Source organism: Channa argus, chromosome 10, assembly GCF_033026475.1.
Source record: "Channa argus isolate prfri chromosome 10, Channa argus male v1.0, whole genome shotgun sequence".
In the NCBI taxonomy this organism is placed as follows: Eukaryota; Metazoa; Chordata; class Actinopteri; order Anabantiformes; family Channidae; genus Channa; species Channa argus.
In genome coordinates this window covers 24082077-24110036 of record NC_090206.1, presented here as the reverse complement: position 1 = coordinate 24110036, position 27960 = coordinate 24082077, and the positions used below count along the sequence as shown (strand labels likewise).

The following is a 27960-nucleotide window of genomic DNA, read 5'->3' as shown; positions in this document are numbered from 1 at the left end:
ATTTTAAAATACATAGTTTTTAATAATTTAGTTTAACTGATGCCTAGAAACCTTTCTAATTGTAGGATAATCAAACTTTTATCTGAGTTTTTGTGCTTCCACCACCTCTGCTGCATGAACGACTATAACCGAGTGGTCCATCCTTCCAGTAGACGATCTTTGGCCCGGTGCGGCGACGCTCCCGGCGGTGAACCTGAATCCAAACCGGAATCTCGAAGGGGATCTTTGACAACTCTCCTCTAAACTGCTTTTCCAGCGTCCGTTGACACTGACTTCACACTCCGTCAGGGGAGAACACCGGACACTTAAAGGTCTTTGTCGTAACTCGCAACTGTCGAATGGCACCGTGCCAACGTCGGAGCCTGGTTTCACCTGTCCACATTTAGCTTGAGCTAATTAGCTGCCTGTTGAACACTGATGGAGGAGGATGGCGGCGCCTCATCTGAGGTTCAGACTCTTTTGCCGGATGTCCAGAGACGACCAAACACAGAACCGACGAAAGTGCTGGGATTCAAAGCCTACAAGAGACGGTGGTTTGTCCTGATGGTGGTGTGTTTGATAAACTGCTCCAACGCCACGGTGAGTTCAGGGTCAAGCGAATTGGATTCAGTGTGGTACAGCTGTAATACGATGCACGAAATTGGTTAACGTCCGTAAAAGAAACTGAAAAAAATACAATGAATAAATCCGGATTTCACTGTTTTGAGAGTAGCAGGGGCGTAGCACAGCAATCGGGGGCCCAGTGCACAATCACTGGCCCCCTTCAACAGCTGACCTTCCCAAGCAAGAAGCCCGGCCGCTTTTAGCAAAGAGAGGTGTTTTTTCCGTCCTTTTAAAATACATCACCCAAACCGTTTGTTATCTGGTACTTTGACACAGAACAGTTTGCCAGGAGCAGAAAGGTGCAGTGTGGAAAAAAAACTGTGATTTCAATTGAAGTAAGGCCAAACCCCAACCTGACCACTTTGTGTGTCACAATGCAATGTGTATTTGACCTCCAGGGCAAAAAATAGTGTCGAAAGCCTTGAGAACGCACACATTTCTGCCACGTATATGCTTAACCTCGTTCTGCTGGCTTTTTTCCAAGTGGATGCACGACAAAAGAAAGTACAAAGGGAAAGTTGTGGCTGGAGAGATCATTACAGGTAGAGATGCCTCTTGAAGTACAACTGAAGGTAGAAATCAGTGTAAGTTGGTTTCTAATATAGATTTGTCGAATTCAAATGTATTGTGTTGGAAGTCTAACATGCTCACGTCCTTTTACAGCGGTGCACTTTCGCCCTCACTAAAAGTTCACTATCTCTCAGCCAAGCAGGTTTAGTTCAGCCAAAGATTCTTAACAGCAAGATTGTTGATGTACTAGCTAAGCAAGGTATCAGGCAGCTTTGATATGACAGAAAAAAGAGCCAAAACAGTGAACAGACAAGAATTACAACAGCGATTCTTTAGGTCAGTGGTCAATAGCAGACTCAAGTCTGAGTTTAGACCCAAGCAGGTTTGTGTTCGGACCACGAAGTTGTCTTATGTTGATGAGGTTGTTTAAGAGGCACACTGTGGCCTTCTTGGCTGAAATGGGAGGACGTTTTTCGGTAAGTTGGGTGAGAGAGCAGGGTATCAGACAAACGTTACAGTAAACCTTGGATCCCAAGACTCGGGGGTTGTCAGACAGAGCTAGCTATCTTAAGGTTAGTTCAGATTATGATTAAGTGAAATGTAAATCTATGGGGAAATAGGTATAATTTCCCTCAGAATCTATTCCAGATTCTCAGCATCCAATTCTAGTGTGTGCCAGGAGGCGAGTGTGCCTGTCTCGTGCACGCTACCTCCCACAGGACTAGTTTTCTATGTGGGGGCTATTGTTTTTATTGGACGGGTGTTCCTGCTCACAAAGGATGCTCAGCTGGTCTACAGTCATCCATGATGAGGCAAATAACAGCTGATGGGGCCTATTAGACATCAATCTGTCTGACATTAACAGCCCTACTGAGGGGTGAGGATGTGCTTGTGGTGGGTTATTGATTTTTAGTCGTAAATTGATTCTGTGTTGATTTTTGACACTACGTATTTGTGTTAACCATATTATATTTACGCCCAGATTTTCTTTGCAAAGTGGGAAGACTAATGAAACTGGATGCATAAAGAATCAGATTGTTCTTTTAAAGAGAAAATAAATCAAACATTTTAGTAAGGAAAAAACCACTTTATTGGCCTTTTTTGTGTAACCTTTATGGATTCAGGGGCTGTTACACAGTTGCAATTTTATTGTGCTTGACAGTCTTCAGTTTTAACAAAAGCTGAAAATCATTACTTTGATGTAAATGTAATCGAGGCATTCCCTAAAAAAAAACGAGATTTAGAGCTGTTTATTGACCTGTATCGCTTGTAGCAAATGGTTTGTGCTGCTGCTGCTGCTTTAGACTGAAAGGGTTTTTATTTACTATAATTTTGTCTATGCTTAGAGACTAGGCTAAGTAACTGAGCACTAAAGTACTAAAAGCTGGGAGCATTTTTAGTCATATTAAGTCTTGCCTGTCACTTCTTTGGATTTATAATTATTTATCTTATTTTTATTGTTCTAATTTTTTTTGTAGAATTGCTGACCAAATTAAATATGGAGGCTTTTGAGACATCTTTTTTTAAGTCTTGTCAGGTGTCCACATGAACAATGAGCGGGAGCTCTCCGTACTCATTGCTGTTTTTCATACAGTACAGGCCATTGAGAGCTCGCTTCTTAAAGCATTTTTCAGTGGAAATGACGGGGGACAAAATTGGACATTGGACATTTTAATAGAGAATCTTATTTGTAGCTCAAAGTGCTTATTAGAGTTAAGGGAGCTTTCCTCAATTTCTCCTTTTCTTCAGTATTTGGGGATGTCTGTTGGCGTCTACAAGACCTCATTATTTAATACACTGCGTTATGTTTGAGACATTGGCTTTGGGTTATTCCCACCTAATATATTCATTATCCATTAGATTTAAACTATGACCACTAATATACGAGTTTGCCTTTTATATTTGTTGTCTGCGAGCTGAGAAGCATTTAATTCAGCTGCATATTGTTGGCAAGTTTGCAGAGGACGCTAATTATGTCAGACAGTCTGATCTTCTTGACATTCAGTCCTGTCCTCTGCAAACAGGTCAACTCTGTCAGCGTGTCCAGCACAATGCCTCACAAGCATTCCTTCCCATAGATAACAGGCCTGGCATTGTGCGTCCAAATCAGCTGACTATGTGAGCTTTTCTTCCCTGCCCACAAAACACCGACTCTGGTGATCTCAGTGTTAACAGGTCTGAACCGTTCGGTTGATCCAGTCGCGGTGTATCAGCCATACATGCAGCTTTTGATCCATTTGTTTTTATTGTACATCCTGAGGTCTAGAGGAAGACCAAAGAGGAGATTTCTGGATGTAGTGAGGGAGGACATGAAGTTAGTTGGTGTGAAAGAAGAGGATGCAGAGGACAGGGTTAGATGGAGGCACATGATTCGCTGGGAAGACACCTGAAAGGAAAAGAAGAAGAAGTTTTCATTGCACATCCAGGTTTTAAATGGTAATAATAAATGAATATTTTAGATATAAAATAATGAAACATTAAATATTACGATTAAATGTATAATGATTACATTTTCTGACAATGTGCACAACTGATGCTTAACGGCAAGTATTCCTCAACCTTTAGTAGCTTTGTGGGGGGGGTACCTGAGTCGAGCTTCTCCTGTCGTGGTTGACCTTGAAAGCTTGATGGCCTTATGTCCCCAGAGTGGCACAGTAACAGCTGCAGGTTGCCAGTCACGATGCAGATTTTAAGTTTTAGTTATTCAGAACTATCTATGCTTGTTTTGATGCGTGAGATAATGTAACATTTCTTCTTGAGTTGGTAGGTTCATTAAGACCTCTGCTTTCTGAAAACCACGCCTTCATCAGATCTGTGCCGCCATTAACAGCTGTGATGCGGTGGACGTCTTTAAAAAATAAAATAAAAAAATAAAAAGATCAAAAAATACTTTTTAATTTATTTATATTCAACTTGTGTTGTGTACTGTCAGTTTATCACAGTATTGTAATGTATCACAGTATATTGTCTTTAAGTTTCATGTCTTCTCACCTCTCAGGAACATTTTAATGGCAGCATTTGATAATACTGTCACTTTTTGTTCCCTGTGGTAACTGACTAGACTCCATGTTAATGGTGTTATATGAGAACGCACGATATATCACAGAAACCAGTTCTTTCACGCACAAGCAGAAGTCTTATCATTTCCTCCTTTTTCAAGCAGCATGATCAGATCATCTGACTACAACATACAAAGAAACCAGGCCTGCACTTCAAAGCACAGTGCAGCTCGTTCTGTAGCACTAAGAAAATACAGGGGAGAAACTTAACAGTTGTAAATTCTGTTAACCACAACATAATCGGTAAATTGTTTTATTAAAAGGGCTTTTTGGTCGACCTAATTCATAGATTTGCATCTGAATAATAATAAATTTTAAAGTAATATTTTAATTAAATCAAAATAACGAACATCTGTGGTCACAAATTAACTGCCAGCACTGAAGAAAGAGCTGAAAATCGTGCATTTCAGTTATAACATCCCCCTTAAATCTGCATTTACCTGTTTTATACGGAGTTGATATTTAAAAACAAACCTAAAAAAATATCTTCATTGTGTGTTCACAGATATGGTTGACATTTGCACTAGTACCAAACCAGTCTGCCCAGTACTTCATGGTCAGTCTGGATCAAATCAACTTGTTCTCACTGGTCTACATTGTGGTGTCCATACCGCTCAGCTTTTTGGCCACGTGGATGATGGACACACACGGGCTAAGGTTCACGGTAGGTAGTCCGACATTTTGTTTCTATACAGGAAGATATTTGTTTTATCTGAAACAGTAAGGTTTGAGTTTCATGGTACCACAAGGAAAATATTAACTCATCTTGAAGTTGATGGCAGCAACACATCTCAAAGTTGAAACAGACTTTGCCTGGAAAAGTACTTGCTGCAAATTAAAAAAACAAAACAAATGGAGGAGCATTTGACAACCAATTAGGTTAATTGGCATCAGGTCAGTAACGTGACTGGGTATAAAAGGAGCATTTCGGAGAGGCAGAGCTTTCGGATGTAAAGATGGGCAGAGGTTCACTAATCTGTGACAAACTGTCTAAAAATTCGTTTTTTTTATGAAAAATGTTCCTCAATGTAAGATTGGGAAGACTGAAGATCCCATCATCCACAGTATCATCATCAAAAGATTCAGAGAAACCGGAGGGATATTCAAGCTGGATGCATACGATCTTCGGGCCCTCAGGCAGCACTGCATTAAAAACAGGCATGATTCTTTACTGGACGTCGCTGCATGAGCTCAGGATCACTTACAGAAATCCCTGTATGTGAGAACACAATTCCACACGTGTAAGTTAAAGCTGTATATCATGCAAACAACAAGCCACATGTGAACACAATCCAGAGACGCCGCTGTGTTCTCTGGGCCAAAGTTCATCTCAAACGGTCTGAGGCAAAATAGAAAACTGTTGTTTTGTCAGATGAATCAGAATTTGAAATTCTTTTTTGGAAACCGTGGACGCCGTGTCCTGCAGACTAAAGAGGAGAGGGACCATGCAGCTTGTCATCAGCCAACAGTTCAAAAGCCTGCATCTCTGATGGTATGAGGGGGGCATTAGTGCCTATGGCGTGGGCATCTTACACTTACACATCTGGAAAAGGCACCGTTACTGCTGAGAAGTACATAATATGCTCCCATCCAGACGACGTCTCTTTTAGGGAAGGCCTTGCTGATTCCAGCAAGACAATGCTAAACCGCATACTGCATTCATAACAACAGCATGGCTTCACAGGAGAAGAGTCCACGTGCTGAACTGGCCTGCCTGCAATCCAGACCCTTCAACAATAGAACACATTTGACACATCATAAAATGAAAAATCCAGCAACAAAGGCCCAGGAATGTTGAGCAGCTAGAAACCTGCATCACACATTCCTAAAACTCCAGCAACTGGCCTCCTAACTTCCCAGACATTTACAGAAAGTTGCTAAAAGAAGAGGGGATGTTACAACAATAGTTAAAATCAATCAGTTCTATTATTTTGAGATGTGTTGCTGCCATCAATTTCAAAATGAGCTAATATTTTCCATTATGGGTAAAATGTCTGTTTCAACCGTTAAAACATTTTTTATGTTCTGTTGAGTACAATATGGGTTTACGGGAATCATTGCATTCTATTGTTTTTATTCAGGTTTTACACATTGTCCCAAGTTGTTTTGAATTGGGATTGTAATAAGTTGGAGCTCGAACATATGGTACAAACCATTTGCTTAAAAATAAATGATTTGATTGATTAATAGATGGGAGGATACCAAATAAAGCAAATGAAGACAAACGAGGACGAACAGAAATAAGTTGAAAATGATAGCTTTTGTGAGATTTATCAGGTTTGTAATGGAAAGTTCTCTGCTATACATGAAATGGAGAGGAGAACATTGACTGTTGACATTCCTGTTTTCTAAGGTGGAGAAATGCTGCATGAATGCAGTCAGTGCAAGGACCGTGACAAACGTTAATGATCGGAAATGGTGTAATAAAACTTTGTAGAACAACGTTTTCAACTGCTGCTGTTTACCTCAATAGCGATGTTTACTTACTAGTTTACCTTTACAACCATATCCATCCCGTTTCCCATCCTCTCTGCTTTTGGCTATTCTACATATAGGTACAGTCATTTATTCCTTGAAAATAAAGTAATTAAACTTCCTGAGAGAGCCAAACAACCCAATACCAAAAAGAATAAACCTGTAAAAATCCAGAATCTGTTACAGTTTTTTTTTTTTTTTTTTTTTTTTGTCCCTCCCATTTTACCTTTCAGCTGATTCTTGGTTCCTGGCTGAACATGCTTGGAGCCTTGCTGCGCTTCTTGGGCACACGAATGGGCAATGGTGTTAAAGACCTGTTCGCAGTAGTGGTCTTTGGTCAGGTCCTTGGTGCTACGGCTCAGCCCCTCATCATTTTCACCCCCACAAAGCTGGCAGCACTCTGGTTTCCTGAGCATCAGCGGGCCACAGCTAACATGATCACCTCTATGTGTGAGTGACTTTATTGTTGTACTGAGAGCAGGGTGACTCTTTTTGGCTTGTATACAGTTACAGATGTTTCATATGAGCTTTTGTTTGGGTACATTTCTCTCTTTTCTTGAAAAAAAAACAAATGTTTTAGCTTCTTGAAAATGTCTTCTTCAGCAGAGTAACAAAGGCAGTAAGCAAGCAAATTTAGCTGAATCATCTCTGAATGAGCTGTGTGAATATAATATTAGAATCGAGAGGACGAGCAAAAGATCCAAACATCGAAATCACCTCCGTTTTTGTTGAGCAGAGTATTAATGTGAAAATAACTACCCAATAGTTTTAAACCAGGTGTTCATTTGCAAATTTTGATTAAATAAATTAAAATATTTAAGTATTAATACTTTTTTTAAAATGTGTGGCAGTTTATTGGGTGTACCGTTGTATCTACTCCTAATTTTTATAAAAATACATGAGTTTATGAGAGCAGCTTGTGAATTTTGGGAAAACTCATCAAAAGTTCATTGGAACAATAGGACCCGATTAAATATAGACTTGAATGTTTTTGTCGAAATTATATGAAGTAATGTTCTTAAAATATTTATATCATTTTGATGAAAAGAAACAGTTCGCTTAAAGCCCTGATCTTCAACTTGAATGTCAATTTCATCTGTAAAACACTTGCGTCACATGATGTTGGCTCAGCGTTTTTTTCTAATGCACAACCTGGGTCAGTTTCATTATATGCAGGAAGTGCTCAAACTCCTGTGTGTGCACACTCTCAATTACACTTCTCTTTCCCTTCCTCAGCCAATCCCCTGGGCATCGTCCTTACTAACATCATCTCTCCTCTGCTGACTCAAACCCCTCAACAAATCCCAAACCTGGTGAGTTGAACTACTGAGGTGTTCAGTACTGGAACTTTTACAATAGTAAGAAGACCAGTTGTAAGATTGCGACCTTTAGATGCTGACTATTAAGTTGGAATTCTACTCCACTTCTGGACATGGGTCAAACCATTCCCTGCCTTCTTGTCCTTGTGGTTGGACAAGGAGGTTAACAACAAACTGTGCTGTGGTGAACAAGCACAAAAGTGATCGAAAGAAGGTGGGTCAATATCTTAGACCACCTGAGCAAACATTCGTTACAGGGAGCAGAGGCAAGAAAGTACTTAGGGTCAAAGGTTCAAAGCAACGGTTAGTGTGGAAAAGAGGTGAAGAGGCGAGTGCAGGAAAGGTTGGAACAGGTGGAGAAAAGTGTCAGGTGTGTTGTGCGATAGAAAAGTATCAGCGAGAATGAAAGGAAAGATTTAAGATGGTGGTGAGACCAGAGATGTTCGGTTTAGAGACTGTGGCACTGAAGAAAAGACAGGAGGCAGAGCTGGAGGTAGCAGAGCTTAAGATGTTGAGGTTCCTTTTAGGAGGGACGAGGATGGACAGGATCAGGAATGAGGACATCAGAGGGACAGCTCATGTTAGATGTTTTGGAGATAAAGTCAGAGCAGATTGAGGTGGTTTGGACATGTTCAGAGGAGAAACTGTGAATATATCGTTAGAAGGATGCTGAGGTTGGAGCTGCCAGGCAGGAGGTCTAGAGGAAGACCAAAGAGGACATTTATGGATGTAGTGAGGGAGGACATGAAGTTAGTTGGTGTGAGTGAAGAGGATGCAGAGGACAGGGTTAGATGGAGGCACATGATTCGCTGTGGAGACACCTGAAAGGGAACAGCTGAAAAGAAAAGAAGAACAAACAACAGCTAAGAGTAAAAGTAAACACAGGATTTATCAGGTAGACAAAACACAAATGCTGACATTGCTCCATAATCACTGGGTGTATGTTGCCAAATGTTAACTAACTGTGGCTTCGGAGGTGGAGCAGTTCTTTCCCAATCCCAGGATTGTTGCTTCGATTCCTGACTTCTCCTCTCAGATGTCCAAACGTCCTTGAGCAAGACACTAAATCCAACTTAGTGGCTCCCAGTGAATGTAGGCCAGCAACACACCGTGTGTGTGTGTGTGTGTGTGTGTGTGAGATTGTGAGTACAAATGGGTAATTAAGAAGAAGCAGTGTGAAGCACTTTAGGTACCAATAAGGAAGAAAAGCGTTAAAAAAGTTCAGACCATTCGATTCAGCAAAATAGTTTTTTTTATTTTTTATTTAATTTTAATTTTTTGGAAAAAAGAATGAGCTGTTAGAGCTTTGATGCTTTGATAAACTGTGTTTAAGGTGCTAACCTCCACTTATCACATTATGTGGGTTTAACCTTCTCTAGCTGCTTGTCTATGCATTGCCCGCATGCATCATCTGTTGCCTAACAACAGTGGGGATACGGAGCAGCGTACCCCCCACGCCGCCGTCTGCCAGTGCCGAGTCCTCTGGCTCGGAGCCATTCTTCCAGGGGATCAAACTGGTAAGTAGACAAGAGTGCACAAAGTGTCAAAATGTTGTGCTTTGTATTTGTGTGAGACGAGTGAGATGAGGCTGTCACTGCCTGCTCATTGTGTTGGACCAGCAAGTACAGATACGTCAGGTATGTTTGTATTTAGAATGATGGAGTTTTTAACAGGTCCAAATCCTGAACTGAGGCTGCATTGGAGCATGAGACGTCATATTGTCACCACTGTTACAATAACTTGGCATTTAATTTTGATATGATTTTAAATATGAACATTTTGAGAGGAGAAGTACATTAATGAATTGGCTAAACGGTCCACAGAACATTTTTCTTTTTTGTGGCTCAGAGGCTGAACCGGGCCTCCAGCCAAAGTAACCGTACTTTTGATGTGCGTGTTTACTGTAACCGTCAGAAATAAGCAGCTAATGCATAAATAACATGGCGAGGCTAAAAACCCCATCTTTGATGACAACTGAATGCTCCCAAGTTGCTCCACCTGAAATGATTTTCTTCCTTCCATTCTGCCGACTTGACATTTTAAAGTTCCTGTGTTTAAACCCAGGCAGAGAACTATGTGGTCTTTTTTTTTTTTTTTTGTTTGAGACTCTTGAGCATACGTAACAATCCCAGAAACCTTTTTCAGAAACATTTACACTGCACCCTCTGGTTGTAACTCCAGTCTTTGGAGGCGGAATGACGGTCGATGAGGAAGGAGGAAGTGTTTTAAGTGAACACCATAACAGTTTGAGTGTATTTACCACTCCATACTTTTGTGTGCTTTTACATTTTTATTTGTAGCCCAATTGTTGCATCCTTCAATTTGTCTTGTCTGTGATAAATCTCTATTTCCCATGTTGAATGCGGTTGCAGCAGTGACCTTGTTTTCCCATGAGGACATGTCTCCTTCTAACCCGCTTTGTTTCCTCTGCAGCTACTGAGGAACAAAGCTTACCTCGTCCTGCTGCTGTGCTTCGGCTCAGGTGTTGCTGTTTTCACCTGCTTCTTTATGTTCCTAGTGCAGATCCTGTGTGTGCAGGGATACAGCAATGTAAGTACACTACAGCATGAGATATTAATTCCCCTGAGGAACAATCCATATCTATAGCACGAGGAAATAAAGCAGCACAGACGCACCATCCACAATTACATTAAAAAAAATTACCAATTTCCATTACAAGTTCTGTGATGTTGTATGTTTGATCATATATCAAATATTACCCTGCAGGACTTCGCTGGCTTGTGCGGCGTTCTCTTCATCGTGTTCGGAGTCGTAGGTGCTGGTGCTCTGGGCCTCTATGTTGACAAAACGAAGAAGTTCATCGAGGTCACAAAGGTCAACATGAGCTTCACTGCCTTGGCGTCCATCGCCTTCTCAGTGGTGAGAACATACGACAGGAATAGTTCAAGGCTCAGCGTATATTTTTATGAAGGTCATTAGGACCTTTTTTGTAGTAAATAGTACCTGTTTTTGCAAGGTTGATCAAAATTTAAACTAACTCACTAGTGTCTATTGTTCTGCCTAAGGACACGTCTTTGAAATCACTATAACTTTAAAAAAAAACAAGTTTAGCAATTTAGTGATTATTAGCAGTAATAGTAGAGCTTCTGTGTTGGATTGGGCAGATAAAGTACCTAATAAAGTGGACAGTGTATAATGTGATGTGGGAATTTATAAATATGTCCAGCGGAGAAATGTTGGCAGACAGAACCCTTCGTCTTTAGCTGCTGCTAAATTAAACTAGACACATTTGCATTTCCTGACAGAGATGTGAGTGTTGGGGAACTGCTGCACCACAGGAATCAAACCCTGCCCACAATCTGTCGGGTTATAAATAAATACATTATAGATTTTTGTGACATGCCAAAAATGTGGAAATTCCATTAGGAGTTCATCAGTACGACAGCTCCACTAACTAACACATAGCACTTCTTGATCAAACATTCCTAAAGGTGATGTCCTCTCCTGTTGATATTCTGTCTTTTGTCCCTCGGTCAGGTTTCTCTGATGCCGCAGCAGAAAGCCGCTGTGGCCACCATCTGTTCTCTCTTTGGCTTTTTTGTCTTCTCCATTTACCCGGTGGCCATGGAGCTTTCTGTGGAGTGTTCGTATCCGGTCGGAGAAGCCACGTCAGCCGGACTCCTCTTCATATCGGGGTAACACTGTCTGAGCACAGCATGCATACATCACACACCACGGGGTGTTGAAGGGTGGGCCCACAGAAGTGCGTCGATTTGCAAAACGTGCCTCCACGTGTCGCAAGGTGGGTTAGAAATGAATGGTACACGAAGATTCGGTACCTGGGACGATAAAGAAATGACCTCACAGTGCAGATTTAGTTGTTGAAGTTTAACTAGAGCACAAAAGTGTAAATCTTTGTGTTCTGAAATTATCGGGTATGAATTCTTCAAGACACCTATGAGAAAATAAACTTGTGGAGCAGCTTCTTCTGTCTCAGCGAGGACAGAGCTCAGCCAAGTGTCCCTGTCTGCAGCATAGACGGAGCAGACAACTCAGCTAAAGTCAAAGTTCCTCCTTAACTCGACAGGACACCATCAGTGCTCATACGGGAAACGGCCTTAAAATAGACTTGAATGGAACAAGCTCTTCCTTTAATTATACAATATTGTGGAGAAACTTCATATCAGTCTATAAAACACCGATTACTAGTTAAGACTGGACTGTTTTTGGGCAAACTGCTTTGAATTACAATGAAATATAAATAATTGATGAATATAAATCTTTTGAAATTATGTTATGTTATATATTAATTGGGGAAAAAAGAAAAAAAGCTTAATGGGAAAATATTGCTTGGATAAAATGACCAAAAGAAAAGTCCCAATAAAATGCATTAACCTGTGTTTCTAAGAAGTTACTGTCGGGCGGAAAATTTTAAAATTATTGCTTGAAATTGAGAGCTTTTATGATTCATGTCATAGTAGGCAAAACAGAAACTGTGGGAACATTTACCACAACTGTCCATCAAAATAAGTGGAGGTATTACATTTTGCAATATTTTAAAATCCAAATTGTTCAACAGAATTAGGATCATACATTATTTAAATTGGATTTTGACGTTTCAGTGATAGTTTTTCCTTGTGATTCTTTTTCAGACAGTTACTGTCTGTCCTCTACGTCTTCATCCTTCAGGCTTTTACTGTACGGCTCGCCGACTCTCCTCTGTCGACCTGCGGGGCTGAAATCCTAAGCTGGAAAGGTGGGAGACGTAAAACCTCGGGGGGATTTCAAATGGTCCTGTCAACTCTTGATTTCTTGATTTAGTTTTTTAATTAAAGTGCTGAAAACAACCAGCAGTTGGTTTCTAGTGTTTCACGCTCAGATATTAACTGAGATATACCTGCACTAAGCATCTTTAATCTTAAATTCCCAGTTTATTTTTTATTGTTGGTCATGATGGTGATAATGTAAAAATGTTTTCCAATTTTTGACATCTCGTATTTACAAAAGTATTGGGTGTGAATATTTTCTTGGCTGTACACACACACACTGACATTATTATTGCTTATGTTTACAAAATTTTAAATTTTCCCAACAGTCAAAATCAAAAGTAGTTTTCCCTCCTTTTAAAAAGCCTTGCTGTCCTGTACCAGGCTCCCTCAGACATTACTGGTCTAATTAAACTCTTTAATTTCAAAAACTTCTTAAAAACTAATTCTTTGAACAAATAAATTCACAGGTTTAAAGCTTCACACCAAAAATAATAATAATCATTGAAGGATTTATATCTTAATCTGGTAGTTTCTCTCCCTCAGTGCCCATGCTGGTGTTGGCAGGACTGTGCACTTTGTTCACCTGCTTCTTCGTCCTCTTCTTCAACACGCGATACAGACGACTGGAGGCGGAAGAACAAGCAACTTGTGGGAGCTCAGCGACAAGTGGGCAACCGAAGAACCTGCTGACGGACTCGTGATGAGAGGAAACTACAGGTGTGATCACTAACAGGAAATCATCCACTATATTTATCTGCAGATTGTACTGTAGCTACTATTCCATTGTTAAATGGAAAATATATTTTATGCAGTACATTTAAAAAAAAAAAACAGTAAGGAGAAACTTGATGATTGCTTTTTAATCATAATTGTTAAAAAAGCTCAGTTATCTGGAAAATATTTGTATAGTGACTTAAAACTTGCATTTTAAGGATTTGTCCAAGATACTTTCTAACAAATCTTAGCATTGAATAAGACATTTGGAGAGGAAGCAAACACAGCTCTGTTCTCCATCTAAATGACAGTGTTGGTGCAGCGGAGCGACGTCACTGGTGGGAAACTGGTTTTGAAATATTAGAGACCTAAACACTCGCACACAAATAATATCCTCAAAATCAGTATGCAACTGCTGCCTCTAGTGAAACTTTTGTGGGAATTGTCTCCTTTACCTTACTTGACTTGTATATCACGTATAAAATGTCCATGTTACATCTTTTTACATTTACTTTGGAAATTGCTTCGTGTCTCATCACAGAATCTGCTCTGGAAAACTCCATCAGCAGCAGCTTATGAAGTAGTGTCACTAATTTCCTCAGTCAACTCAGCTTTATTTTTTCTTACTTTTTATTTTTCTTTAAAAAAAAAAAATCGCCAAACTAAATGCTAAGCTAAAACAAAAATCACGGCTGGGCTTTGAACTGTATTGAGAACAGCCGTGATATCGGAAGCTTTGTTTTTTTCTCAGGGACAGACGGCCTGGAGCCGTTTGAAGTCATTAAATCTACTGCATTTCCATGCATATTATCTGTAGGTTCCTGAAAACATTTATAATGTTCAGACCTGTGTTGAAGTGGGAGAGCAGCTCCCTGTCTGAAGTCCAAATGTGCTAATGAACCAAACTAAATACCACGCTTATGCCACTATTCATTCTTTTAGTTGGTGTCTTATTGTATTATGAAATAACTTATGTACAGACAATTTGTATTCGTGCCTCTATATTCCGGATTGTAGATAAGCCTTACACAGAGGTGTGGTTTTTGTGCAATAATGCATTTGACAAAATGCAAATAACAAAAAGGAACCACACATTCATATGCAATTTTTTGCACAGCCTCATCAGGATATTTTACTGAACTTCAGTTAAATGCTGTTTTTACCTATAAACAACTTATCAATCCATCAGAACTGTTGCAAATTAAATGTCTGTCCATTGATGCATTTCTGGATGTAGTAGAGTAAAGTAGAATCAAAGTTACGGTTCCTCTGAATCTTAAACTGTCATTAATAAAAATGTTTTCTTTAATATTTGATCAGTGTGCACACTTTCAGATCATTTGCACTCATCACTATAGTAAGTTTGACAAGCAGTCAGAGGTGAAGGAAATGACAAACACTCATGCGGTTTAAAGACTTTGGAAGGTTTTAATCATTTCCCCAATTTCACATAAAACAAATAAAAAAAATTAGAGCGCTCTCTAGATTCAGAATCAGAGCTGACCTGAAATCTACTTTCCTATGATCATTTCTTTAGCTCCATCTGGACTCAGACAGTTTAAACAGTTTTAAAAAGATCTATTCATAAGTTTACAAGCAGGATGGTAAAATGAAAAATGAAAACCAAAGTTAATACAATTGAAATTTAAAAAAAAAAAAAAACACGACTGTGGAATACGAACTACCTGTTTGAATTCCTACATTGAAAACTGTCGTCAGCTTTAGCTGCTGTGGCAGCAAACATCCCAGGGGAAAAAAAACAAAAGTGTAATGAGATTCTTGATGCAAGAGCTGGTAGTTTCCCATGTGTAGGTTTAGCACAGCTACTGTGTGATCACATGTACACATTTCAGGTTTTTCTTTCTTTCTCTGTGTGTGTGTGTGTGTACGCATCTGTGTCTCAGAGCTGCAGGGCGCAGAACTGCTGGTAAACAGCCAGAATGTGGGGGTCCAGCTCTGCTGTGAACAGCAGGTTCTCCAGAGTTCCCATGTACTGCTGGATGGTCACATGGTGCTGCAGGGCAGGGAGAACGAGCACGTCAGACAGGAAACACACGAAGACAGATCACTGACTGCTTTTACATGCACTGACGTAACCGGCACAGAGTTTAACTGCATGCTGACAGAAAACGCGGCTTTCTGACTTTCCCGTCGTGTGTGTGTGTCAAAACAGAATGGGGGGAGTAAAAAAAAAAAGGGGATCAGTTTGATCCGTGCAGCTGATTAATGAAGGGAAATGTCTGAATTTAAAACTTCTGCAGGGAAAAGTGACTTGCTTAAACTTCTACAAGGCACTTTGTGTTAGAGAAATTTTCAGTTGGGCCTTGTTAATCTTTCCTTTCACTATGCTGTGTATTCCTGTCTGGAAGCACACGGGCCTGGTTAGGCGTAAACATTCACTGACAGAATTTTATCTGGGGAGAGTCAGGTTTCCCTGACCCCCTGCCCTGAATTCAGAAATGCGCTTTCGAGAAATTCTACCGAAACTTTGGCACTTTAGTCTATGTAAATGCTCTGACTGTGTGCAGAGAGATTTATTACCATGAGGAAGATCTGTTGCAGTCGCTCGATGCAGTTTTTATACCAGGGCGTGCTGATGTCGACGCTGCCCGTCTCACAACGAACCAGGTGCTCCGTCAACAACATGATGAAACGCTGAGGGAGGAAAGACGACAGGTGTGCACATTACAGCTGTGCTAAACAGGATTATCACATGGTACTGCAGGAACTAACTAACATCAAACATCGTATTTACCGCAAAACCAAAAGCTTTCATTCGTATTAGAGAAGCCGTTGTTAAAGCAGCTCTAACTTGTAGCACAAAAGGTGACGTGGGAATACTGCAGACTATTGATTAGTCAGAGGGAAGCTGCCATTTTGTCCAGTTGTCTAAATAAAACTTCCAGTATTTAAAAAAAAAAAAAAAAAAAAAACTTTCCTGTTAAGTTTTTTTTTTTTGAGTAGTGAGTTTTCTTTTTGCATTCATCTGCTAGGTTTGCTCGGCTGCTCTGGGAAACTCGACAGCCTGTTCCCGGGATCTAACAAAATACTAAAAAAAACAAGACGTCTCCGTACCTGAAAGATGACGAGAAAGAGATTCTTCTGTTCACTCTGGGCTGACTCCACCTTCTCCTGTAGCCTCTCAATCTGCTCTTCCAGCTGACCCTCCTCATCCTCGCTGTTCTTTTCCATGTCCTCATCGTCACCGCTGTCCTTCTTTTAGCACACAAACACGTGCACAAACAATGTCACCGTCCATGCTTCCTAACAAGTGAATTTACGCCGACCACAATGAGAGAAAGGGTTACCCTCTTATGCTGCTGTTTCTCCAGCTTGTCCTTTGCCTCCTCCAGCTCTTTCTGGATTTTTTGGACGTGTTTGTTCATCTTTCGGATGGTCGAGTGCAGTATCTCCCAGATGTAAAGTCTAAATGAGGGTAAGAAAGTTGTTTAGTTTTCAGACACTGCATAAATAAATAACAGCAGAAGACAGATCACATGTCCTGGTTCTGCTGTATTTATTTGAGTACAGAAAATGTGTAAATATATAAAACCTCCACATTTTTTTTTACTCTTACTTGGTGAACTCATGAGCCATGTCCTGAGAGAAAAGCCAGTTGGCAACAGCTGCGCAGTCCACAATCTGTGTCCGAATCAATTTGTCCACCAATACTGCAATCATCTATAAAGCAGCAAAGACCAAACTTTTGTTTCGAATGCTAATATTCCACATGTAAGTCACAACATTGCTCTAAATGACAAGACCTCTGATCTAACTTAAGGGTTTGTTTGTACCTGGGGGTGGTTCCTCCACACATCATAAATCACTTTGAGGGTGTGCAGCTTCCCCTCGTCACTTTCAGCCAGGGTCTTCAGGATTTCATGAAACCTGGAGGAATTAGACTCAAGTGTGAACGGCATCAATATGTAATTTGACCGGTTTTATATTTATGGTCAGTGTACGGCTGCGGAATCTTACAACTTCCACAACACCCATTCTTGGCAGATAAAGCCAAATTTCTGGCATACGTATGTTGTATTTTTTGTTAGACTGGAGAGGAAAAAAAAATAAAAAAAGATGCCTTACTTGCCAAAGGCACTGAAAGAGTGGCTGAAGGATTTGGCTGCAAGATGGAGAAGAGTCTGCAGGAACACGTCAATCTTCAGTGGGTTGAAGCTCTCCCCAACATCTGTAGGATGCAAAGTTAGGGGACACACACAAAATAAAAGTAACGAGTGTGTTACCAGTTAAATTAAGACTAAATGAATCCCAAATGCTATCCCCCATTTCTCCCTGATCATCCACCCAATTTATGAATGTGTAAAAAGTAAACTTTCATTTGTAAGTGGTAATAATGAAGAAATCCAATTACAAATACTATTTCTGAATTGTCAAAGAAGTTGTGATGTCCTTTGGCAAGTGATTAATAAAAGTGCTTTAAATACATAGTATGTTTTGGCTTCATATGCAAGACACTCACCATCATCATCTTCCTGGTTGGGGTTGGGCGCTTCTTTGAGGATAGTAAGAATCTCTTCGTTGGACGCTCTGTTCTTGATGGCGTTTCCAACAGTGATGGACACGGCGTAACCTGGTAACGATGCTGTGAGGTGGGGAACATTTTTTTTTTACCATTTTAAGTACAGCAGTTACAGAAAATGTGGAACTATATACATCTTGCAGAGGATCAATAATTATAGCAAAGCCGTAAGCAACAAGCAGAAGATAGATTCATTTTTCTTACAAGCGCTCTCATCTGCGTATTTGTAAATGAAGATGGGGTCAGCAGGGATGAGTGCTGAGAAGGTTGGAGGGACAATGTCCACAATCCGCTGATGGTAGGAAAGTCTGCACGGAAATGAGCAAACCCTCATTCAATAAGAGACTTTTCAGATTAAAAGAACAAAGACAAAGTGTTAGGATGAATGACGGGGAAACGTGCTCTACTTCTACGTTAGGCATTTGTAATTAGTGAGAACACTGAAGGGGAAAAAAATAAGCAATATATCTAATAAAGTAAATCTGCACGACACAATCTACTTTCTAGAACCATTTCTATATTAAGGAAAAAAAATGAAATTCCTTTAAAAACTAAATATTTCCTTGCCTTAAAACCAGCCATAACCTGAACAAATGTATTACTTTGCTTCACAACACAAGAATGAAAATACAAATGTACTAAACATTTAGTTAGATGTATAGAGAACACGACGCTTAAATACCTCATACACTTCTCCAGGACTTCTTTGACAAATTTGGGCTTTGGCTTCTCCAGATCCACAGTCAAGCAGTCAGACCTTTACAGAGGTAACGCACATCAAAATTCTAAACTGTGGACAATGCGTAGCCACTATGAAAACTGTTTGTGTCCATGACGGACTCACTCACCAGTCATCCCAGCTCCATCGAAATTGGAAGTTGCTCAAATGGTGAGAAAACCAATTGATTAGTCTGTAAACACAAATGGCAGCGTTAGATCAAGGACCGGAGCTTTTCTCTCGTGCTGCATGAAAATGTGTTTAAAGGTTACCTGTCTATGCAGGTGGTGTTCATGGTGTCCAGTCTCATGTAAAGCATCTCTGTGGCTTGGGCCAACTAACAGACGGGTGTTAAGGCAAAGTTTCTGTAAAGTTGAAGCATTTTCATTTGCCTACATTTTTAAATTACTTTAAATGTGATTCAGAACTCATCACCACCCCATTATCAGCTGAATTAAACCGGTGATTAAATATTGTTTCAAAACCGTCCCATTGAGATCGTGTGGTCCACAGCCCTCTTGTTTACATTGCAGTTTTCCCTTCCCTGATTCAGTTTGGGCAGCAGATTCTGAGGAAAACAAGTAAAACAATTTCATAAGGGTGGTGGAGATTTTACCTGTCGTAACGGACAAACTTCGATGTAAACTAAACAACAGAGGATACAACTTGAGGCAATGATCCTGGCTGCAGTTTGCAGAGTTCAATAAGCAGTGTGGTGTAGGTGACGTCAATGTGAGGGGGAGAGGGCAGCTGGAAAAGTTCTCCAAAGATCACCTGAAAGACAACATTCACATTAGTATAAGCATTTAATGCCTGCCCCCCCCCCCCCCCCCCCCCCCCCCCCCCCCCCCCCCCCCCCCAAATCTGTCTTAATGCTAAACCGTACCTCCACAATGTGGTAGTTAAGTGGAATCTTGTTTTTCCCAGGATAGCTGAGTAACTGGGCTGCACTAAAGGGTTAAAAAAAAAAAAAAGGAAAAAAATGCCAGTGTAAGCAATTAAACATGTAGGAAAGTGTTGAGGTGGACAGTCTGACGAAGGTGGCCACCCACCATGTTTTTCTCTCTTTCCAGTGAGTCTTGATGATACAGTGCAGGTTTTCTTCAATGACAAATCGCTCCACTGAATGACTGCCAGGCATAACGGGCCCCTGAGGACAATAAGAGAAAGATTTGTGAACTTGAATGCAATTAAAACACAGTAAACTAACTTGCTTTGTGTCTCTACATATTCCAAAACTGCTTCTGTACAACCCACAACGCATCTCCAAGTGATGGTGTGACACCTTGTATATGAACATAGGATCTAAATGCACCAACTCATGGAGAGTGGTCACACATCACACTGTAACGTTTTTATTACCTTTGCCAATAAAACTAGCTATATGTACATATGTTTATTACTACTTTTAAAATGTACCTCTGGGGCATCAGTGTAGTCGAACATACGGAACACAACCCTTGGCATGGGGTACTGGGCGTCAGGCATGTGGCCCGGTGGAGTGAAGGGAGGCAAGTTGTGTTGCAGGGCCTCACAAAGTACACTGTCAAAGGCAATGTATGGACGAAGGATGTGACGCTCCTGCCAACGGTCTTTCTTTAGCTTCTGAATCTGGGCCCAAAGGCAGTCCAGGTACTGCGAGGAGGATAGAGAGAGGAGGTCAAACGTTAACACCAACCTGGCTCCTGGATCACAATCAATAGCAGCCCGTTTCCTGAAGACAAGGAACGATTAAGTGCACAACTGCATTCACGCCACAAGCTCCTGTACAGGCTTATTCATCCAAAGCCCTTGTTTGGTTTGTGATAAATTATTTTGTAAAACAACAACAACAACAACAAAACTATAGCACCGCTTGAAGTCTCACCTCCTCTTGCGGATGAGGTTTCTCTGCTGTCCACACCTGCAGCATTGGGACATGGGTCTTTACTCGTCTCCTGAAAAATATAAAGTGTAGAACAACATAAGAATCTGCAAACAGTTGTGATGAGATATTGAATAAGTAAGAAATGGATAAATGAGCCCACAGAAATTAAGAAAGACAAACAAAACAAAAAGTTAACAAAAGACCAAGCAAATCTTGCATTTATAGACGAAGAAAAACAGGAAATATCTTACTTGAGGTAGCCTTCGATCTGACTGAGGAGACGGTCCATCTCAACATCCTTCTTTTCATAAAGTTCTTTACCGACCCAGGGCAAACACGACAGAACAACATACACAAACCAGTCTGAACGAACCTGAGGACAAGAATAAAACCCCTTAAATCAAAATGTACTTAACAACTTAACCTCAACATGAAATTTCAGATGGTGTTAAACTCAACTCTGCACCATCTTGCATATAGGCTTGTGCATTCAAATTACGATTATTTTAGCCATAGCAGTTCATCAGATATGACGACATCCTTTCATTTAGTGCTTGCTAATTACACCTTCACCTCCTACCCACCTGTGGTACGTCCTCTTCTTGAGTAACACTGACAAAGTTTTCAAACATGGCCACCATAGAGGGAGCAGCAATTACATGGCAGTTCACCAAGTCCGACAGGAATCGCACCTACAAAATAAAGACATTTAAATACATAACACAGTGCTACACACTGATGCTTTTAGGACCAGTATGTCTGTTGCTAATAAAATGTTAGAATACCAGATAAACAGCTTCATTGTACAAGTTGTTTTTTAACGTCTCCTTGAGTTGTCTGATCATGGCTTCGACAAACTCGCCCCCAAAGTTATAGTTTCTAGCATTCAGCAGCCCAACCAACGTAGTATATACAGTCAGCTTCTCGGGTAGCAGACGAGCGCTGTCAACAAAACACAAACCTGTGAGAATTTCAGACGTTGATTACTTCTAAAGCAGACAAGTAAAATTCCTTGTAAACTTACACAGCACATAAAATGCGCAGGATTTTGTTTTTGTAGTTTGGAAGATCTGCCTCCAAGACCCCTGCAAGGCCTTCCAAGTTGCTCTCCAGAGACGATGTACTCTATAGGAGACATGAGCACTTCAGCATTTTCAGCATTTAATTAAAAATTGTCTGTGAGGTGAGCAATTCAACAATACTGTTAAGTTAAAGAAATGAAGCGGAGATTGATAGTTTTGAACTTTATGCCATACAGTATCATGAACCAAACGACTAACTGATTAGTCAAGAAAATAACTGACAGAATAATTACTAATTAAATATTAATTTGATGCAGTACTAGTTCTAAGGTCATTAAACTGAGCAAGAGTTAACTAAGTTTTACCTTTTCCCCCACACGACATATCAGCGACTCCAAGCGGTCTTCAATCTCAATAGGCTCTGATGTTCTCCTCCTTTTATGTGCCTGACCTCCTGGAAGGATAAAAGAGTAACACAATAATCACAGAGTGAATTGAACAAGAATCATCTGATGAGAGAGCAAAGGGAAAAAAATCCCCCCTAAAAGAGTGTGTGTGTGTGTGTGTGTGTAGCTAGTTTACTCATCACTGAGAGCCCTAGCTAGTTCGCAAAAACAGTGCTATAAATAATCTCGTCTGTTCACTATTTAAAAGAACTACATTTCGGTGTTATGATGACCTGGATGAGACATGGTATGTGAAGATGCTGCGGAGTTGCACTCCAGTGTTTTCGGGCCGGATGCATAATAGGGGCTAGAAATCTCAAAACCCCAGGATCAACTGCTTCTATTGAGACAGATCCTTTTCTGTCTCTCAGGTTCTCTGAATTTATGGAAGTGCATTGCTAAACTGCCAATGTACCCCTTCAAGCTGACTAGCAGAGAACTTCAATATGATGAGAAAACAATAGTCACATGAAGCCCGATTGACAGTGAAGGGTGAAACAAGAGTTGCAATGAATAGGCAGGTTACTAATTGGTTAGACTAAAGTTTGCCTAACTGTGACCTCATGCAAGTTATAGAAACTCTTGACTGCAGTCTGATAAGAACTGAGGATTTTGCCCCCTGTCATTGTATCCAAAATGGGAAAACAACATGACAAACGTGTTTAGATGTTATGGGCACCAGACTGATTGGTTATTAAAAAAAAAAAAAAACAAGGCGCCTCCACACGATGTCACCTTGTCTCCCATGGTGCCGTTTAGCGTTCAGTCTAATAAAATATCTAGCGAAATAATGTTATTGCTCCAGATCCTCTGGATAAGGTGCGACGTTAACGGTACTGTGCAGACATGACAAACTGTGAATACATAATTTCACGTTGGCTCTGTAAAGCAGCATATTGTGAGTTATTATTATTTGTATTTTTTTTAAACTTTTTTCTCAATAGGTAAACTTACAATAAGGTTATGTTGAAGGATCACTACAGAACTTCCGAGGCAATGAAAACACGTTTGCTCGTGGTTACCGCCCCCAAGTTGACCAACCTTTCACTGGTTAAGCTAGCTAACGGTAAACGCGTACCGGTTAATTCCTCTTCTAGAACAGTTTGTGTCTCGATTCAACGCACAGCAACTATAGATACGGACCCACAATAAGTGTGTGCATGTTTTGATTAACACAGGCAATTCCTATGTAAACCTGCTCTTATAATATAGTCAGCCAACCTGCGTTGATGCGCCGATCCAACGATTCACGTTACCAAAAACACGCTAATGTTAGCTAGCACCACTTGTTAGCCTACCGTATGAATTAGTTGCCGCTACACGTCTAACGTGCACTTACCGTCATTCTCATCGCTGTGCCGTCTCCTGGACATGTTTCACACCGCTTCGCTACAAATATAAAACAATTCGACGAGAAAATGAACACGAACCGAAATACTGAAGCCAGTTACTCTAGCTTCTGGATATTTCAGCCTGGCCGCTACCACTGCTGAAAAATAAAAGGCGGTCGCATTGAAGTGAGACACATCCGGGTCTGGGAGAGGGTCAACCGGAAGGTGCACGGTTCTTTTTCCTCCCGATGTTTTCTTCTACACGTTGGGGGAATGTATTGTCTAAATTGTGTATCTTGTAACTTTTAAGATTTTATTCTTAATAGCCGAGATCCAGTCAACATTTAAAAATATGATGGCCATCATGATCCTTCTACATATTTAGACCGCAAAGCGGGGGGAGCTCTGATTTTTTTTATTTTTTTTTTAGATAAGTCTGGTAACTTGGCTAAATAGCCTACTTTTTACCGACTGGCTGGCTTCAGTTGACATTTTAAAACTGTTAAAAACCATGGAATCAGATAATAAGCCTTGCTATGAGTTCAACGACTTTGAACTTGACACGTCAACATCTACGGGATTAAAGCAAGAGAAACAACTTTCTGCTACACAAAGAAGGTATTACAGCTTCTGCAGGAGAAAGGTGAGTGAGCACAGAAACATGTGTATAGTTTTAATTTCATTGCAAGTACTAAATTGTAAGAATAAAGAGGTTTCAAGTTGTGTAATCTTAGAGCTAGGAGAACAGGAGCAGGAGAAAATAAATTTTGCTTTGCTTTTGATGGGAGAGATATAATTATGTATTGGAAAAGTAACTAGTTTAACTGCATTGAGAGACCCCCCCCAAAAAACGTTGTCACACTTTTAAATTTTTAATATGAAATTATAATTTATTTATTTATTTTTTTACTTTGCCAACATTAAAATCTCTTCACGCTTTGTCTACTTCACAGTCCTTTGCTGCCTTTGTGGCTGCCAAGAGGCAGGACAGTCAGGAGGGAGGCCTTACAACTTGGCACTGCTGTGGCCAAACATTCATGGAACACTCTGCCATTCACAAACACGTCGCCAGGACTCACGATTGCGAGATAAAGCAGCTCACGCAGGCCACGTACGAGCGTCTGTTAAGAAAACTGGAAGAAGAACCTGAAATGCAGCTGGATCAAGAGGCCAAGCCAGTGGACATTTCTGCATGGTTACCTGACATCAGTCACATCTCTGAAGAGGAACTTAAACAGTAATGGTCAATTTTAGACTTTCCAGTTTGGGTCCAGCTGTTATGCTATCTGGGGCTCTGTGTGCCTTTTTGATATGATAAAATGTGTGATTTTTAAAATATTGAGGCGTTAGTCTTTGTCTTTTCAGGGGACCAGGCAAAGTTCTCCTGTACTATTGCTACTGTCAAGTAGAGAATCCACATGTCATATGTGCTTGGCAGAAAGCTTTGTGTGAGAAGCTCCACTTAACCGGCAAGGTGAATTCCCTTATCCCACCTCCAGATGACACTTGAAGCAAAACATTTACCATTTACCAAAACAGACTTTGAATCTTTTTTTATTATTATCACTACAGAAACAACAAACACATTTTTTGTAACCTGATATTTATTGTGTCCTTACTATATGCAATTTGCAGGTGAGGGTGGCAACAGAAGGCATCAATGGAACAGTTGGTGGCACCATGGTGGCCACTGACATTTACACTTATGCAATGTGCTCGCACCCTCTCTTCAAGATGGATAAGGAAGATTTTAAGGTCAGAATAAGATTTTTGTAAACCTGGATGTGATAATTTATAGACATGGTGGACTGCAATTTTAAGGCCTTGTCAACGTAACATTAAAATAAACATATTAGCACAAATGCGTCCTTTATTACTGAGAGTGCACATTGTATTTAAATGAACTGTGTGTCAGTCAAGTGATGGCGGCGCAGAGTGTTTTACAGACCTGAGGGTCGGAGTCTATAATGAAATCGTCCCAATGGGAGTGGATCCTGATCTCATCTCTTACAGACTGGCAGGTTTGTTTTAACAGCAGAACTAATGTACTACCATAAAATAATACCACTACTACAAGCAATATTAATGCCTATATCTCTGTTATTTCACATTTCCTGTATTTTTGCTTGTACAATTGACAGCACAAATTTGTCCCACCACTGGTTTATTTAGCTTTTCTGTAAAAAGTTCTGACTTTTAGCAGATGATTTTGTTGTTTGTAAAGACTGTTGTGTTGAGTTTTAATCTGTCCTGTTTCTAAAGGAGTTCATTTGGAGCCTGAAGATTTTCATAAAGAAGTGGAGGATCTTTTGGCTAAAGGAGATTTGTGCAAGGACACCATCCTCCTGGATTGTCGTAACTTTTATGAGAGTAAAATTGTTAGTATTTGATCAAAAATGTTGACTTGCACAGGTTCTATATGTAAAATTATTTGTGAGATTTATATGTAAACCAGCTGCTTTAAACAAATGTTTAACTTGTTGCAAGAAAAATGTCAAATGCCAAAGGTGCCACTAGTGGTAGAGTTTTAAAATGTTGCCTTGAATAGAAAATTCCATAATTTTTCTTGTGTTTTTATTCAAATATACTTGCGCAAGATGCGCTGTTGCTACAAAAGTTTGTTGGTGATTATTTGTCTCTGCAGGGGCAATTTCCTCGGTGTCTGGCCCCAAACATCCGTAAATTCAGCTACTTCCCAGACTATGTGGACCAGAACCTGGAACTGTTCAGAGATAAGAAGGTTCTCATGTACTGCACCGGAGGGATCCGATGTGAACGTGGCTCTGCCTACCTCCGCTCCAAAGTAAGTTTATTTTCTTGAATTCAAACTAAAGAATGTAATTATGGTCTAACTAATTCATGTATTAGATTTTAAGTCTATGAAAGGGGGGGAAGTTCCTCATTGCCTGACCTTGTTATTATTTGTTCCATAAACCAAAAGTAATGAAACGGGGAACAGCTCACATGGATACAATAACATTTTTGCATTGACATTAAACATAAAGCAGTTGTAATATTTGGCACAAAGAGCATCATGTACTGTATATTATTTTAATTACATCTCCTTGTCCCACTTGTAGGATGTCTGTAAAGAGGTTTACCAGCTGAAAGGTGGAATTCACAAGTACCTGGAGTGTTTTCCAGAGGGTTTCTATCGTGGAAAGCTTTTTGTTTTTGATGAGCGCTATGCCATTTCCTCCAACAATGATGTCATCTCAGGTTAGAGGTTTTAGTGCGCGTTTCAAATGAAACTTAGTTTGAAATGTTGAATTATTTACTGTATGTAAAAATACAAAAAAATAAAACATTTACTTGCTGTTTTTTAGTCTTTGTGTTAAGATCTAGGGATTCTGTGTCTCTCTTCAGACTGCAGATACTGTGGCCGCCCCTGGGACCATTATGTGCTCTGTTCCACCCAGTTCTGCTGCCAGCTGGTTCTGTCCTGTCCCAGCTGCAGAGAGGATGGACACACCGCCTGCTGCCCCACCTGCCAGACCAAAGGACAAGCTCAGAGCGGCGCATTCTCCACCATTAGACAGCACAAAGAGGAGTGCGAGTGCACTGATGGGCGTCCCAGAATCCCCCAGGATGTGTAGTGACAGACAGGGTCATGTTTGGATGTCAGATCTAGCAGCTGGATAAAAAATGCTGCCTATCCAGGCATATTAATCAGAATCTAGAAATAGAGGAAAGTCTCCACTATATTTTAAAAAAATGTTTAATGTATATGTTAGATTTACTGTATGTAAGGGGTTAGATTCTCAAGTCAGAATATTTCAGAAAGCTGATGTTACATTATAAAACAATCTTTTATTGATAAAATGTACAAATACACCTACAGAATCCTCCAGTTTTATGACAGGAATATTGAATGATCAGAAAGGAAATCTCAGGAGATATGTGCTGTGTTGTGTAACTATTGGATTTTATTGTTTGATGTCTTTGTTGTTAATTACATGGTTTATTCTCCCCCAAAGTGAAGACACAAATATACCAAAACGCAGAATTTGCAGCAGCTTTCTGCTCTTTACACCACACTAGGTTACGACTGCTGGTGTTGCCAAAACACTGCGAAACCACAAGCGGGTAACACGTGTGCGTGCCGTGCTCGGGATGACACACATCTGCGATGGCATTGAACAAGACGTGAAATGAAGCCATCCGAACGTCCTCGGCGGATCTCAGCATAGAGTAGTTCTCCGATTCTCCTGCAGACACCTTTTGAATAGAGGAAGATACAGTAACATTGTTGCTCTTCTGCTTCGAAAGACATTTTCAGTTAATATTGATTTCCCGTGGGGAATGGATACTTTTAACTAAAACGTTTTTTTGTTTTTTAGGTTAAATAAATACAGTGAAATATGAAACTGAGAAAGGGGGGGGGGAAACAAGCTGTAAGACTATCAAATTGTGTCTTTTGGAGAAAGCACGGATTGTACACATTTGGATGATTTTAAAGTGAATGTAGGTGAATACAACCCTGCAGGCACTTTGCATTAAACACATCTATTCTTAATATGTTACTACTGTTTTTTTATTTCCTAAACTTTAAACAGAAAGTGTGTCATGTGCAAAAGTTTAGAAACCCCTGATAAGTTATTTTGCTTTGAATTCCAACTTGGGGCT

At 40.2% G+C, this 27960-nt stretch overlaps 3 protein-coding genes across 5 annotated transcripts; 2 read left to right on the top strand and 1 right to left on the bottom strand.

Moving 5' to 3' along the window:
- The first annotated feature begins 143 nt into the window (after positions 1–143).
- On the top strand, positions 144–16542 carry slc49a3 (solute carrier family 49 member 3). 3 transcript variants are annotated; one of them, XM_067517703.1, is made up of 11 exons: positions 144–579; positions 4678–4836; positions 6881–7097; positions 7884–7960; positions 9346–9483; positions 10400–10516; positions 10694–10846; positions 11465–11622; positions 12580–12683; positions 13240–13413; positions 16404–16542. In XM_067517703.1, exons 1-10 carry the CDS (start codon positions 418–420, stop codon positions 13395–13397), a joined length of 1443 nt encoding a protein of 480 aa, XP_067373804.1. In that variant the 5' UTR covers positions 144–417; the 3' UTR covers positions 13398–13413; positions 16404–16542. The 3 variants fall into 3 exon arrangements, with proteins under 3 accessions (XP_067373804.1, XP_067373803.1, XP_067373805.1); XM_067517702.1 differs by lacking the exon at positions 16404–16542 and having other exon boundaries at positions 13240–15104; XM_067517704.1 differs by lacking the exons at positions 144–579; positions 16404–16542 and adding an exon at positions 2809–3549 and having other exon boundaries at positions 13240–15104.
- LOC137133784 (nuclear cap-binding protein subunit 1) lies at positions 14819–23524 on the bottom strand. The gene is made up of 23 exons (XM_067517701.1): positions 23343–23524; positions 21923–22011; positions 21560–21660; positions 21321–21477; positions 21120–21227; positions 20787–20908; positions 20536–20605; positions 20088–20303; positions 19721–19818; positions 19555–19618; positions 19332–19442; positions 18941–19005; positions 18799–18861; positions 18633–18707; positions 18155–18258; positions 17891–18013; positions 17497–17599; positions 17205–17298; positions 16988–17091; positions 16719–16836; positions 16486–16626; positions 15952–16065; positions 14819–15424 (listed from the first exon to the last, which is right to left on the bottom strand). Exons 1-23 carry the CDS (start codon positions 23374–23376, stop codon positions 15311–15313), a joined length of 2388 nt encoding a protein of 795 aa, XP_067373802.1. The 5' UTR covers positions 23377–23524; the 3' UTR covers positions 14819–15310.
- Positions 23525–23588: 64 nt separating this feature from the next.
- On the top strand, positions 23589–27850 carry LOC137133786 (thiosulfate sulfurtransferase/rhodanese-like domain-containing protein 2). The gene is made up of 9 exons (XM_067517705.1): positions 23589–23977; positions 24288–24571; positions 24700–24808; positions 24970–25089; positions 25250–25355; positions 25597–25712; positions 25979–26137; positions 26415–26553; positions 26701–27850. The coding sequence occupies exons 1-9, from the start codon at positions 23846–23848 to the stop codon at positions 26928–26930; spliced, it is 1395 nt and encodes a 464-aa protein (XP_067373806.1). The 5' UTR covers positions 23589–23845; the 3' UTR covers positions 26931–27850.
- Positions 27851–27960: the final 110 nt, after the last annotated feature.